The following is a 15,214-nucleotide window of genomic DNA, read 5'->3' on the forward strand; positions in this document are numbered from 1 at the left end:
GTGCTTCTCTGCAATGCATTTTTATTGTTTGCTATTCATCCATGACTAACTTAAGAGCTCCTGGCTGTGGGTAGTTAACACCATATTTTCCAGAAGTGTTTGCAACATGCTTATAATGTCAGAGTTTCTATGAATGTTCAACTGAGAGAGATCTTCATATTCTGGTTAGTATTTGCCTTTAAATAAATGAATCACGGGAAATATGCTTTTTATTTTAAACCCTGAAACTTGCAATGAAAAATGAGATAATGTAGTATTTGAAGATCAATTTTTCACCCTGTTCTTTTGTTGTTGCGCAATAGTAGCACCCTTGCCTCTGAGTCAGAAGGTTGTGGGTTCAAGTCTCAAACCATGGAGCTGAGTATAAAGTCTAGGCTGACACTCCAATGCAGCAGTGAGGGAGTCCTGCATTGTTGGAGATGCCTTCTTTTGGATATAAAAGATCCCATGCCACGATTTTGAGGAAGAGCAAGGAAATTCTCCCTGACCAATATTTATCCTTCAATTAACATCAATATAACAGATTTTTCAGTCTTTGTGTTTTCTTTAAACCATTTGCCATATCCTCTCTGTGACATGGAGAGGATGAAGACTGAGATAGCTGCTTAATCAAATTATCAGAAAATAACTGAAAGGTTCATTTATTTGGGAATTAAGAACCCTAAGTACCAAGGTCCATAGTAAAAGCTTTGAAAAATAAGAGATCTGGGGTACAGTGAATCCTATTGGTGCAGTGTTGCCAAACTTGGGATTTTAAAAGCCTTTAGATTGTAGGAAAAAGAAAACAATAGAAATATTGAAAAGTAACAGTTGACAACAAAAGAACAAAACAGCGCAAGGCAGAAAACATGTTCAGAAAACAAATCCTGTTGAAAACCAAGTGAGAGGAATGTGAAACAAATAGCACAAATGCTTTCTCCCAAAAATGGCTTTTATATCTATTTGATTCATAAAAATGAAAATGCCAGATGGATTGCGAGCATCAAAGTGGGAGGACAGGTAAAAGATCGGGGCCTAGACATTCGGGTCTCGCGCCTTTTAAGTGTTACCGCCCCCTGATTTGAAAAGCATTCCGTCAGACAGTTTAAAGAGAAGTACAACCTCTCGGTGAATCAGCAATACCAACTCCTGCATGCAATGGTTCTGGGCAAGTCACCAGTACAAGTACTAGCTTCCATAATATTGAAAGCAGGCAATGCGACACTGCAAATTGCTCAGACCTAGAACCTGAGAAACCATGCTTGTAGGTGGATCGGGGATTGCGATGGGAAGACACCCAGTTTGAGTGGATGTTAGGTTGTCTTTGGGAATTTATAGCCTTTGCATTAATGTCAAGTATGTTGGCATCACAATGTGAAAGAACTATTTGGAAATCCTGAGTAAAGTTATGCAATGTGCTTCTCATTTGAAATGCAAATTCTCAATGATTTAAGACGAATAAGGCTTTATATTAGTTTTACATTTTTCACGTATTGGTAATTTTAAAATCTCCTTGACAAATAATAAAGGTTTAGCTTAGCACAAGTTTGATTTAATGTATTTATCAGTTAATATTGCTTCATAGTTTGCATTATTTCAAATGTTTTAGTAGTGTTTTTGTTTGTATCCTTTTTCACACATATGTGCTTTAAATCGAGCTGTTAGTTTGTGCCTTTAAACTTCTTATTGTAACATTCAATTTTTCAGCTTGTAAAATATACTCAAACATAAATATATCACTAAAAAAAGAATTCAAACATGCTGCTTCTCAAACTTTATTTGATGTTAAAAGACAATCGTATGGGGAAAGGTCACAGACTGTGACCTTCTAAAACTCCGAAACGCGACGGCAGGATCCCACAATTGGAAAGCTCGCACCCCAGTCGCTGTAGCGCCTATATTCTCCTCTCTCAAGCAGGTACTGTCTCCCTCTGTAGTTAGGGTGCTCATAGAAGACCCAGGCACCTTCCAGCACTTGGCAGGATTGGAGTTCACGGTATGGAAAACGGTCATGGATAGATGGACAATCATCAGTGAATTCCATCATCTGTCCACCAAAGTCTGCCCTTTCGTAGATTCTAATTTTGTATAAACCACCAGTGGCCTGCGGTATTATAATGGAATAAATGATCATTAGTAATTTGCTAACATTATAAAGAGTTGAATACTTGCTACATAGCTTCTAAGCAACTCAACTGAAATATAATAGACACTGTCTTAAAGCAATTGTATTGGCTGGATTTTGACTGTGCGATAGTGTAAAATGGATGGAGGTGAATCGGCAGCCCCTTTTACATCTCTATTGATTTTCTATTGACGCCAATGCAAATAAAAATTGGGAGAAATGTAAAACTGACTGTTATCTCACTGTCACCCATTTTACTCCATCGCCAAACGTCAAGATCTACCACTATGTGTTTCATTTCATTGGATACTTTATTTTATGTCCTGGTTGTAGAAAATAGCATAGATTTATTATTTATTTTGCAGTCTAGTCCCCAACAGATACTCTTAAAAATATAAAATGTAATTGTATAAAATCTAGCTCATGGTTCAAGTTTTGATGAGTCCTCATATTAAAATGATGGTTGAATGTAATAAAAATTCAATGGGGGTCACTTTGACTGTGCGATTGTGTAAAACACCTAACAGCGAATCGACAGCCCGTTTTATCTCTCTCCCAATTTTTATTGACTTCAATGTAAATACAAATCAGGATAGCGACACGCTACCACCCGTTTATACTATCGCACAAAATCATCCTCCATTGTGGTTTTTTGCGTAGAAAAAAAGATAGCACAAAAATAATAACTTATTTTGTGTGCTTTTATATAACTACAAAATGTTAACTTGAAAAGGACAGGAAGAAATATGGAGGATAATTTCACAAATAGAACAGACAAGCTCTCCAATTTCTATCAGGCATCACACAATTTTGTAAGTAAGTGGATAAACAGTAAAGATAGTACTTAGTAAGAGGCCGCCATAAATTATGAGCCAATGTTTAACGAACGTTCGTCATTTAGAAAAACAACCAGGAAAGTTAGAACATATTTATTTTCACGAGAGTTATTAGAACAAGGAATCCTTTCCCACAAGTGACTGCTGCAGCAGAGATGATACCATTATTTAACTGAATTAGAAAAGTATTGGAAGAGAAAGAATATAAATGGATATGGGGAAATCACATGGAATTGGAGCAGACAATTCTAATTACAGAATTAGCAGCAGCAGACACAAGAGCAAAATAGTTCCCTTCTGTTCTGTATTGTTTATAATTCGACGGTCTAATTCTCCAACTATAAAAAATGTATAGCTGTTTAATAACACAATCATAATAATGGTATAAATAGCACATCTTTAGATTAACTGGTGACAGTGCAGTGGTTTATAATGGCTGCACAGTGAAGTAAGTAATTGAGAGTAATAGATACTAGCAATGATTAGATAGCAACAGAGTTTAGCTGATGCCATAAACTGAATAAATGAATGAGCATTTCAATACTGTTATTAGAAGCTATTATTTAATAATATATTTGAAATCATTCCCACGACAACTGGAATTACAAAGAATTTGTTGACGTTTTATTCTGATTTTGGTCAGTTGTCTATGTTATCACAAGCTGTCACTGTGAGTCCCAGCTCTCACTACTTTACTTCCCTATTCTCAAAGGGTGATAATGTTCCAGTAAGAAGATTTAAGGTTTTTATTTTGACGGTTTTGTGCGTGTTTTATTTAGAGTTATTGTATTTGCTGTTCAGTGAATGTTTGTGCTAATCACGTTGAATGGAAACAGCGCTGGGAACATACAATGTCTCTGCTTTAGCCGCACAGGATCAGCAGCAAGCAATCCAAAGTCAGGTATGGCATGGAGTGGATATAACGCAAAGCTCCCACCGCGATGCCCCAGCACTGCCCCTTCGACTCGATGTTGGAAGAACGTTCCTTTTTACACCTAGCATGAATTTCTCCATTCGGCCGTTCACTTGGGCTTTCTAAAAGAGACTGGCGTTTAACAGTCAAGTTCTTCCAGATTGGGTGAGAGAAAGGGAAGCATTACTTTGGCTTTAGATCTAAGCTATACCCAAGCTGATGGTGATGCCGTATGCCCAAAGTGAAATACTGACACTGACATTCCTTACGTCAATGAGTACACAATTCAATAAAAAAATGTTTTACATAGAATTACACAGAATATACAACACCATTTGGGCCAACTGGTCTATGCTGGTGCTTTTGCTCCACCTCACTTCGTCAAACCTATCAGCATTCTGCTTTTCCTTTCTCCCTCGCGTGTTTATCTAGCTTCACCTTAAATTCATCTATGCTATTCACCTTAACTATTCTCAGTCTAGCCACTTTCTGGGAAGTTTAAGCATTAAGCGTTACTGGATATAGCCTGACTTTAAACAGAACATTTAAAACTTCAGTGAATGACCTCCTGAAAAATGCGGTTGCTACTTTTTTACTTAAGCTAGTACTTACATGGCGAATCAGACGGCATGATTTAATGCTGTCATTGTATCCATTCCAGTGCTGATAGTCTGGATATTCCCCCCTGGTCAGAATGTATTGATATCCACCGTAACTTGGCTTCTCGTAAAGCACCCAGCTACCACTCTCCACTCGGACAGAATTACATCGGCTAAAGAATGAGTGCAGATCTGAACAGTCAGTGCTGCACTCGTAGCTCTGGCCCTGGAAGTTCTTGTCCTCATAGAAGATGACCTGTAGTGAGGAGAGGAAGATTAGTTTGATACAATCTAAAGGATGGGTAAAAGTCTAATAAAAGACTAATAACTGCTAAACTTTACAATAAAGCGTCTTACCTTTCCCATTTTAATTTTTACCCAAAGGGCTGCTTTGATGGACATGACACTAGGATGTAAGATGTGAGGTTTATATATTTAACCAGATCATGCGCTGTAATCTAATGCTTTGTTATTTTAATGACCCATATTTGCATATCAGCAAAATCTAGGCGTGATAGCCTTTGTTCACAAAATGATAGTTCAGTATTAAAGAAGTGCTGTTCTCTGTCAATTTGGTTTCTGAGTATATGCTTGTGCAGCTTAACGTGTACATGTTTAGTGCACGGAAGTTTTCCTTTTAATGAAAAGTTTCTTAATATGCTTTGTTGCGTGCAACATTAATACACAGTGGGTCTGATTTACGTCAGGACATACTCGAATGCAACAGAATAAATCGTTTCCTTCGAGAATGCCATTCAGTAGTTTGAAATGTCCTTGATGATAAGAATACATTTATAATTCTGCCAAAAAAGCTGAACTGTGCGCACTCCAGACAGAACCATTAGATTCCATAAATCAACAAACAGACAAAATGTCTGGCAAATCTCCCACAGTATTGTCACTTAAACATGGTTTCCATTGTTTCTTCTGAATATACTCAAGCTACAAAACTGTTAAAGAGCTTAATTTTAAGATGGATAGTGCTGAGTAGGGAATATCAATAATTTGCACTTTAAATTCTGTAACACTTGGTTATTCCTTAGCAAAGCAAACTGAACCATCAGGAGAACATAAAAACATCAGAAATAGGAGCAGGCTAGGTTATTCGGCCCCTTGAGCCTGCTCTGCCATTCAATAAGATCATGATTGAGCTGCAGGAAGGATGTTTCCTCTGGCTGGGAGTCGAGAACCAGGGGTTACAGTCTCAGAATAAGGGGTCGGCCATTTAGGACTGAGATGAGGAGAAACTTCTTCACTCAGAGAGTGATGAATCTTTGGAATTCCCTACCCCAAAAGGGGCTGTGGATGCTCAGTCTTTGATCATATTCAAGACAGAGATCGATAGCTTTTTGGATATTAAGGGAATCAAAGGAAATGGGGATAGTGCAGGAAAGTGGAATTGAGGTAGAAGATCAGCCATGATCTCATTGAATGGCGGAGCAGGCTCGAGGGGCCGAATGGCCTACTCCTGCTCTTAATTCTTATGTTCTTATGTTCTTATGGTATGATCTTTTACCTCAACTCCACTTTCCTACACTGTCCCCATATCCTTTGATTCCCTTAATATTCAAAATCTATCGATCTCTGTCTTGAATATACTTAATGACTGAACCTGTACAGCCCTCTGCGGTAGAGAATTCTGAAGATTCACCATCCTCTTAGTGAAGAAATTTCTCCTCATCTCAGTCCTAAATGGCTGACCCCTTTTTCTGAGACTCCCCAGTCAAGGGAAACATCCTCCCTGAGAACCAAACTGTTGTATCCTATTCCGGAACACACTGTAACTCCACTACACTTAATAAGCTAATAAGGTAGCCGCTTTGAATGTGCTATACGCTAACTAACACCCTCTTTGGGTGGTTTGCCCCTTCTCTCCATACCTGAAAAAATAAGCTGAAAAGTTATTGCTGTTCGTAGCTTCATTTGTCCTCTTTTCCCTTAAGAAGTTGCATTCCCAACAAAAACCTTTGACAAAACTGGTGAAAAGTCATCATTTATGTTCATTGTATAGAATATATAGTCAGCTTCATGAATTGCCTGTTTTAAAATCCTCTCTTGAACTGGTGAAACCAACAGGAGTGATCCATCATCATCATCATAGGCAGTCCCTCGGAATCGAGGAGGATTTGCTTCCACTCCCAAAGTGAGTTCTTTGATGGCTGAACAGTCCGATACGAGAGCCACAGACCCTGTTACAGGTGGGACAGACATTCATCGGGGGAAGGGGTCGGTGGGGCTGGTTTGCCGCACGCTCCTTCCGCTGCCTGCGCTTGGCCTCTTCATGCTCTTTGCGTTGAGACTCGAAGAGCTCAACACCCTCCCGGATGTACTTTCTCCACCTCGGGTGGTCTTCGGCCAGGGTCTCCCAGATGTCAGTGGTGATGTCGCACTTTACCAGAGAGGCTTTGAGGGTGTCCTTATAACGTTTCCGCTGTCCTCCTTTAGCTCATTTACCATGAAGGAGCTCCGCATAAAGAATTTGCTTAGGGAGTCTCGTATCTGGCATGCGAACTATGTGACCAGCCCAGTGAAGCTAATCGAGTGTGGTCAGTGCTTCAATACTAGGGATGTTAGCCTGGTTGAGGACACTGATGTTGGTGCACCTGTCCTCCCAGGGAATTTGCAGGACCTTGCGGAGACATCGTTGGTGATATATCACCAGCGACTTGAGGTGCCTTCTATACATCATACATGCCTCAGATCCATACAGGAGGGCGGGTATTACTACAACCCTGTAGACCTTGAGCTTGGTGGTAGATTTGAGGGCCTGGTCTTCAAACACTCTGTTCCTCATAAGGCCGAAGGCTGCACTGGCGCACTGGAGGCGATGCTGAATCTTCGCATCAATGTCTGCCTTTGTTGATAAGAGGCTCCCGAGATATGGGAAATGGTCCACGTTGTCCAGGGCCGCAGGGGATCCAAAGCAGCGATGGGCCCCATGTGCAACATTAATCTTGTTGATCCTGCCATTTTACTGTGTGTGCTTTCAGTTGCCATCCATTACCATAAGGGTACAACTGTCAATGGAGCTGGAGAATCTTAGCGCATTTTCCTTGTGCCAAGGGATAGAATGAGTTTCACTGTGGGTGCTCTTTAAATATGACCTTACCAGGTTTATTAGATGGCAGGAGGGAATCAAATGCTGAGCGGAAATTTTTCCCCCCAGAAGTTATGGCAAATGTTCCACCCACAGTATCCATTAATGGGCTCTTTAAGCAATTTAGGTCAATATTGGGCAGGGTTCTCATGACCCAATGAAGAGGGCCTGAAGACAAATTCGAAGGGCCTTACATTTTGGTTTGGATAAAGGTGCAACTGGGGCAGATCTCCTGTCAAAGGATTGGAAAGTTTGGTCAAGCAAGGTTGCACCTGGATTCCACCTCCCTGTATTCTTTTTTAACTCCAGCTGTAATATATTTGCTTCATGGGTTCTTTGCTTAAGAATTGCTATTAAGAACTAGTTGGTTTATTAACAAAGGTTTAACAATCACACTACATGTTATCAGTTCAGCCATTAGGCTCACAAATGCACACCTCATTGTGGATGATTTAAACCCAACTGACTAAGGTTTTATTGAATCTTGTGAACATCACGTGACTGGCTAAGCCATTTACAATGCAACAGGTGCATACATTACATCAGTCATTTTTCTTTGGGGATGGGGGAACTATGGCAGATCTGTTATACGACACACCTGTTTTATGCTACCCCCAAGGCAAATATCTACTCCAAAGTCTTTTGTGACTTTTCCTCTATTAGGCACACAATATTGGAGGTACTTGGATTACACAAAGGAGAGAAACCCACCTTATACTCATATCGTGTTTTGACTAACATTAGCAAACAGCGGAAAAATATCCCAAAAAGATCAGTAGATTGTCATACATGATTTTTCTCTCCCTTTAAACTGATCTTTTTTTTTAACATCAGACATTTATAGTTACAATTTAAATCATGAAAATGTCCATCTTTCCTTTGTTTTCACATTCAGCCAGGGGACACTCACATTGGTAATTAAAGTGGCTGTTCTGGATGAATGTGCTATAAAAGACTAAGCTAGACTAAGCAAGAAAACTTTGTGCAAAGACCCCTGTCTTGAGATAATACTAAGAGAAAAGAGGAAATGTGAAAAAAGTACAATGTTGTTGATTTTCTGGTCAAACTTTTCAGGCTAATTAGTTAATTGAAAATTGCTGATTTGTGTTTCATTTCAGAATTGAAGTTAATATCAATCTAATGTTAAATAAATAGAAAATGCCCTTACAATTTTGGCGAATATACGGGATTGCTCTTAGCATATTTCACCCATCCGGCTTTGAAAAGCTGACCTTGTCATCTATACACGAAACTGTTTCGAGTTTTAGCTGATTATAAGTTCAATTAGAGATGCTACTGTGCATCTAGATAATTTATTCAGTCTGTGAACTGAACTCTGTTTGTCAGCAATCCATGATTGTGCTCCTATGCTGATGTACAAAGCGTATACTTAATGCATGAAGAGTTTGGCAAACATTCCAGCTGTGACCAGCAACATTTAATTCTGCTTCGTTCTGCTTTTGTGAATTCACTATTGTGTGAAATCAATATAAAGACTGATGGTGAATAATGTTACAACTGTATTCCAGATTATGAGAAAACCAAAACAGAGCTCCAGTACTTTCATTCTTTTTACGGTATTTGTAATTTCATACCAGCTAAAATTATACAATTTAAATAAATGATGGACAGATATGTTTTATAATGAAATGGTACATATTAAGAAGAATATCTAACTATAAAATCAGTTAAGATTAAGAGAACTGAAAATGGAAAGCTTATAGTTGTCATGTTGAAACCAGTGCACTCATTCACCAAATCAAATGTGTTTCTCAGTTTTCTGAGTATGCTCAATGGTAGGTAGTCTCATATTTTCCAGTTAATGAATGCTAGAGCATTACTAGTGGGAATATCTGAAGTTTCGGCAAAAATCACAGCAACCTGAGACCAAAGGGCCCTAACCAGTTCTTTATACCTGACTTAGCTGAGGCCTGTTAATTCATTAAAAAGAAACAATTGAATGCAATGAATTTCCATTTATGACATATTTAGCACTTTTCCATTCAAGTGAACTTTATGAAAGAAAGAAGAAAGACAGAAATAACTTGCATTTATACAGCACCTAAACAATCTCAGGAAGTCCCAAAGAGTTTTACAGCCAATTAAATATTTTTGAAATGTAGTCACTGTTGTAATATAGGAAATGCACAGCAATTTGTGCACAGCAAGTTCACACAAGCAGTAATGAGATAATGACCAGATAATCTGTTTTAGTGATGTTGATTGAGGGATAAATATTGGTCAGGACACCAGGGAGAACTGCTCTGCTCTTACATAGAAACATAGAAAATAGGTGCAGGAGTAGGCCATTCAGCCCTTCGAGCCTGCACCACCATTCAATAAGATCATGGCTGATCATTCACTTCAGTACCCCTTTCCTGCTTTCTCTCCATACCCCTTGATCCCTTTAGCCGTAAAGGCCATATCTAACTCCCTCTTGAATATATCCAATGAACTGGCATCAACAACTCTCTGCGGTAGAGAATTCCACAGGTTAACAACTCTCTGAGTGAAGAAGTTTCTCCTTATCTCAGTCCTAAATGGCTTACCCCTTATCCTTAGACTATGTCCCCTGGTTCTGGACTTCCCCAACATTGGGAACATTCTTCCTGCATCTAACCTGTCCAGACCTGTCAGAATTTTATATGTTTCTATGAGATCACCTCTCATCTTCTAAACTCCAGTGAATACAGGCCCAGTCGATCCAGTCCCTCTTCATTGTCAATCCTGCCATCCCGGGAATCAGTCTGGTGAACCTTCGCTGCACTCCCTCAATAGCAAGAATGCCCTTCCTCAGATTAGGAGAACATAACTGAACACAATATTCCAGGTGAGGCCTCACCAAGGCCCTGTACAACTGCAGTAAGACCTCCCTGCTCCTATACTCAAATCCCCTAGCTATGAAGGCCAACATACCATTTGCCTTCTTCACCGACTGCTGAACCTACATGCCAACTTTCAATGACTGATGTACCTTGACACCCATGTCTTGTTGCACCTCCCCTTTTCCTAATCTGCTGCCATTCAGATAATATTCTGCCTTTGTGTTTTTTCCACCAAAGTGGATAACCTCACATTTATCCACATTACACTGCATCTGCCATGCGTTTGCCCACTCACCTAACCTGTCCAAGTCACCCTGCAGTCTCTTAGCATCCTCCTCACAGCTCACACCATCACCCAGCTTAGTGTCATCTGCAAGCTTGGAGATATTACATCAATTCCTTCATCTAAATTCATTAATGTATATTGTAAATAGCTGGGGTCCCAGCACTGAGCCCTGCAGCACCCCACTAGTCACTGCCTGCCATTCTGAAAAGGACCCATTTTTCCTGACTCTCTGCTTCCTGTCTGACAACCAGTTCTCTATCCACGTCAGTACATTACCCCCAATACCATGTGCTTTAATTTTGCACACCAATCTCTTGTGTGGGACCTTTTCAAAAGCCATTTGAAAACCTAAATACACCACATCCACTGGTTCTCCTTGTCCACTCAACCAGTTACATCCTCAAAAAATTCTAGAAGCTTTGTCAAGCATGGTTTCCCTTTCATAAAGCTATGCTGACTTGGACCTATCCTGTCACTGCTTTCCAAATGCGCTGCTATTTCATCTTTAATAGTTGATTTGAACATTTTCCCCACTACTGATGTCAGGCTAACCGGTCTATAATTACCCGTTTTCTCTCTCTCTCCTTTCTTATAAAGTGGTATTACATTAGCTACCCTCCAGTCCATTGGAACTGATCCAGACTCGATAGACTGTTGGAAAATGATCACCAATGCATCCACTATTTCTAGGGCCACATCCTTAAGTACTCTGCGATGCAGACTATCAGACCCCGGGGATTTATCAGCCTTCATTCCCATCAATTTCCCTAACACAATTTCCCGCCTAATAAGGATTTCCTTCAGTTCCTCCTTCTCACTAGACCCTCGGTCCCCAAGTATTTCTGGAAGGTTATTTGTGTCTTCCTTAGTGAAGACAGAACCAAAGTATTTGTTTAATTAGTCCGCCATTTCTTTGTTTGAAATAGTGCCATGAGATCTTTTACGTTCACCTGAGAAGGAAGATGGGGCCTTGGTTTAACATCGCATCCAAAAGATGCCACCTCCAATGGTGCAGCACTCCTTCAGTGTCAGCCTAGGTTATGTGCTAGGGCTAGCAATTAGTCTCCTTTGCACATTCCGTTAGTACCTACGGGGGGCGATAACGGGGTAGTACCGGCTCTGTGACCAGGCACGGCGAGAGTACCGACGCCCGCGAAATTGCCATCGAGGTTTGCGGTGGCAGTAATCCCTAGCACCATGATCGCTTGCGCGCCGGTGATCGTGACATCATCCAGCTGTGCAGCGCCCCGGTGGCGCCCTGGATTCGAATTTCGGTTCCGATCCCTGCAGAATCACCGGGCATCAACACGGGCAGATGAGGGAGGTGTTGGAAGGTAGACTGGCTGCTTGCGGAGTGGTGTTTCAAGGAATCACCACTGAGGTAACTCAAAACTGTTGTAAAAGCTCCCTGAGCAATTTATTTTCCTTTTCTTTGGCCGCGATTGATCATCCCTGCACTCTATTAGATCGCGGCTGCCGTCGGCCACCATGGAAGTATAAGAACATAAGAACATAAGAATTAGGAGCAGGAGTATGCCATTTGGCCCCGCGAGCCTGCTCCACCATTCAACAAGATCATGTCTGTTCTTTTTCCTCAGCTCCACTATTGCCATATCCCTTGATTTCAATAATTTTCAAAAATCTATCGATCTCTGTCTTGAATATACTCAATGACTGAGTATCCACAGCCCTTTTGGGTGGAGAATTCCAAAGATTCACCACACTTTGAGTGAAGTAATTTCTCCTCATCTCAGTCTGAAACGCACGCAGCATTCGAAACAAAATAAATGAGTTGGCGGCACAAATCATTACAAATGGGTATGATTTGGTGGCCATTAAAGAAACGTGGTTGCAGGGTGGCCAAGACTGGGAATTAAACATACAGGGGTATCTGACAATTCGGAAAGAGAGACAAGAAGGGAAAGGAGGTGGGGTAGCTCTGTTAATAAAGGATGATATCAGGGCAGTTGTGAGAGACGATATTGGCTCTAATGAACAAAATGTTGAATCATTGTGGGTGGAGATTAGAGATAGTGAGGGGAAAAAGTCACTGGTGGGCGTAGTTTATAGGTCCTCAAATAATAATTTCACGGTGGGGCGGACAATAATCAAGGGAATAATGGAGACATGTGAAAAAGGAACGGCAGTAATCATGGGGGATTTTAATCTACATATCGATTGGTCAAATCAAATCGCACGGGGTAGCCTTGAGGAGGAATTCATAGAATGCATATGGGATTGTTTCTTAGAAAAGTATGTTACATAACCTACAAGGGAGCAAGCTATCTTAGATCTGGTCCTGTGTAATGAGACAGGAATAATAAACGATTTCCTAGTAAAAGATCCTCTCCGAATAATTGATCACAGTATGGTTGAATTTGTAATACAGATTGAGGGTGAGGAAGTAGTGTCTCAAATGAATGTACTATGCTTAAACAAAGGGGACTACAGTGGGATGAGGGCAGAGTTGGCTGAAGTAGATTGGGAACACAGACTAAACGGTGGCACAATTGAGGAACAGTGGAGGACTTTTAAGGAGCTCTTTCATAGTGCTCAACAAAAATATATTCCAGTGAAAAAGAAGGGCGGTAAGAGAAGGGATAACCAGCCGTGGATAACCGAGGAAATAAAGGAGAGTATCAAATTAAAAGCCAATGCATATAAGGTGGCCAAGGTTAGTGGGAAACTAGAAGATTGGGAAAATTTTAAATGACAGCAAAGAATGACTAAGAAAGCAATAAAGAAAAGAAAGATAGATTACGAAAGTAAACTTGCGCAAAACATAAAAACAGATAGTAAAAGCTTTTACCGATATATAAAACGGAAAAGAGTGACTAAAGTAAATGTTGGTCCCTTAGAAGATGAGAAGGGGCATTTAATAATGGGAAATGTGGAAATGGCTGAGACCTTAAACCATTATTTTGCTTTGATATTCACAGTGGAAGACACAAAAACCATGCCAAAAATTGCTGGTCATGGGAATGTGGGAAGGGAGGACCTTGAGACAATCACTATCACTAGGGGGATAGCGCTGGACAGGCTAATGGATCTCAAGGTAGACAAGTCCCCTGGACCTGATGAAATGCATCCCAGGGTATTAAAAGAGATGGCGGAAGTTATAGCAGATGCATTCGTTATAATCTACCAAAATTCTCTGGACTCTGGGGAGGTACCATCGGATTCGAAAGTAGCTAATGTAATGACTGTGTTTAAAAAAAGGGGGGCAGACAAAAGGCAGGTAACTATCGGCTGGTTAGTTTAACATCTGTAGTGGGGGAAATGCTTGAAGCTATCATTGAGGAAGAAATAGCGGGACATCTAGATAGGAATAGTGCAATCAAGCAGACGCAACATGGATTCATGAAGGGGAAATCATGTTCAACTAATTTAGTGGAATTCTTTGAGGATATAACGAGCATGGTGGATAGAGGTGTACCGATGGATGTGGTGTATTTAGATTTCCAAAAGGCATTCGATAATGTGCCACACAAAAGGTTACTGCAGAAGATAAAGGTATGCGGAGTCAGAGGAAATATATTAGCATGGATAGAGAATTGGCTGGCTAACAGAAAGCAGAAAGTCAGGATAAATGGGTCCTTTTCAGGTTGGAAATCGGTGGTTAGTGGAGTGCCACAGGGATCGGTACTGCGATCACAACTGTTTACAATATACATAGATGACCTGGAAGAGGGGACAGAATGTAGTGTAACAAAATTTGCAGATGACACAAAGATTAGTGGGAAAGCGGGTTGTGTAGAGGACACAGAGAGGCTGCAAAGAGATTTAGATAGGTTAAGCGAATGGGCTAAGGGTTGGCAGATGGAATACAATGTTGGAAAATGTGAGGTCATCCACCTTGGGAAAAAAAACAGTAAAAGGGAATATTATTTGAATGGGGAGAAATTACAACATGCTGCGGTGCAGAGGGACCTGGGGGTCCTTGTGCATGAATCCCAAAAAGTTAGTTTGCAGGTGCAGCAGGTAATCAGGAAGGTGAATTGAATGTTGGCCTTCATTGCGAGAGGGATGGAGTACAAAAGCAGGGAGGTACTGCTGCAACTGTATAGGGTATTGGTGAGGCCGCACCTGGAGTACTGCATGCAGTTTTGGTCACCTTACTTCAGGAAGAATATATTAGCTTTTGAGGGGGTACAGAGACGATTCACTAGGCTGATTCCGGAGATGAGGGGGTTACCTTATGATGATAGATTGAGTAGACTGGGTCTTTACTCGTTGGAGTTCAGAAGGATGAGGGGTGATCTTATAGAAACATTTAAAATAATGAAAGGGATAGACAAGATAGAGGCAGAGAGGTTGTTTCCACTGGTCGGGGAGACTAGAACTAGGGTGCACAGCCTCAAAATACGGGGGAGCCAATTTAAAACTGAGTTGAGAAGGATTTTCTTCTCCCAGAGGGTTGTGAATCTGTGGAATTCCCTGCCCAGGGAAGTAGTTGAGGCTAGCTCATTGAATGTATTCAAATCACAGATAGATAGATTTTTAACCAATAAGGGAATTAAGGGTTATGGGAAGCGGGCGGGTATATTGAGCTGA

At 40.7% G+C, this 15,214-nt stretch overlaps 1 protein-coding gene across 2 annotated transcripts; it reads right to left on the minus strand.

Moving 5' to 3' along the window:
- Positions 1-1,807: 1,807 nt before the first annotated feature.
- Positions 1,808-13,618, minus strand: LOC139259227 (gamma-crystallin S-1-like). Of its 2 annotated transcripts, XM_070874844.1 has the most exons (4): positions 13,610-13,618; positions 7,062-7,081; positions 4,466-4,724; positions 1,808-2,083 (listed from the first exon to the last, which is right to left on the minus strand). In XM_070874844.1, exons 1-4 carry the CDS (start codon positions 13,616-13,618, stop codon positions 1,808-1,810), a joined length of 564 nt encoding a protein of 187 aa, XP_070730945.1. The 2 variants fall into 2 exon arrangements, with proteins under 2 accessions (XP_070730945.1, XP_070730946.1); XM_070874845.1 differs by lacking the exons at positions 7,062-7,081; positions 13,610-13,618 and adding an exon at positions 4,810-4,818 and having other exon boundaries at positions 4,466-4,708.
- Positions 13,619-15,214: the final 1,596 nt, after the last annotated feature.

Source organism: Pristiophorus japonicus, chromosome 3 (genome assembly GCF_044704955.1).
Source record: "Pristiophorus japonicus isolate sPriJap1 chromosome 3, sPriJap1.hap1, whole genome shotgun sequence".
Taxonomy (NCBI): Eukaryota; Metazoa; Chordata; class Chondrichthyes; family Pristiophoridae; genus Pristiophorus; species Pristiophorus japonicus.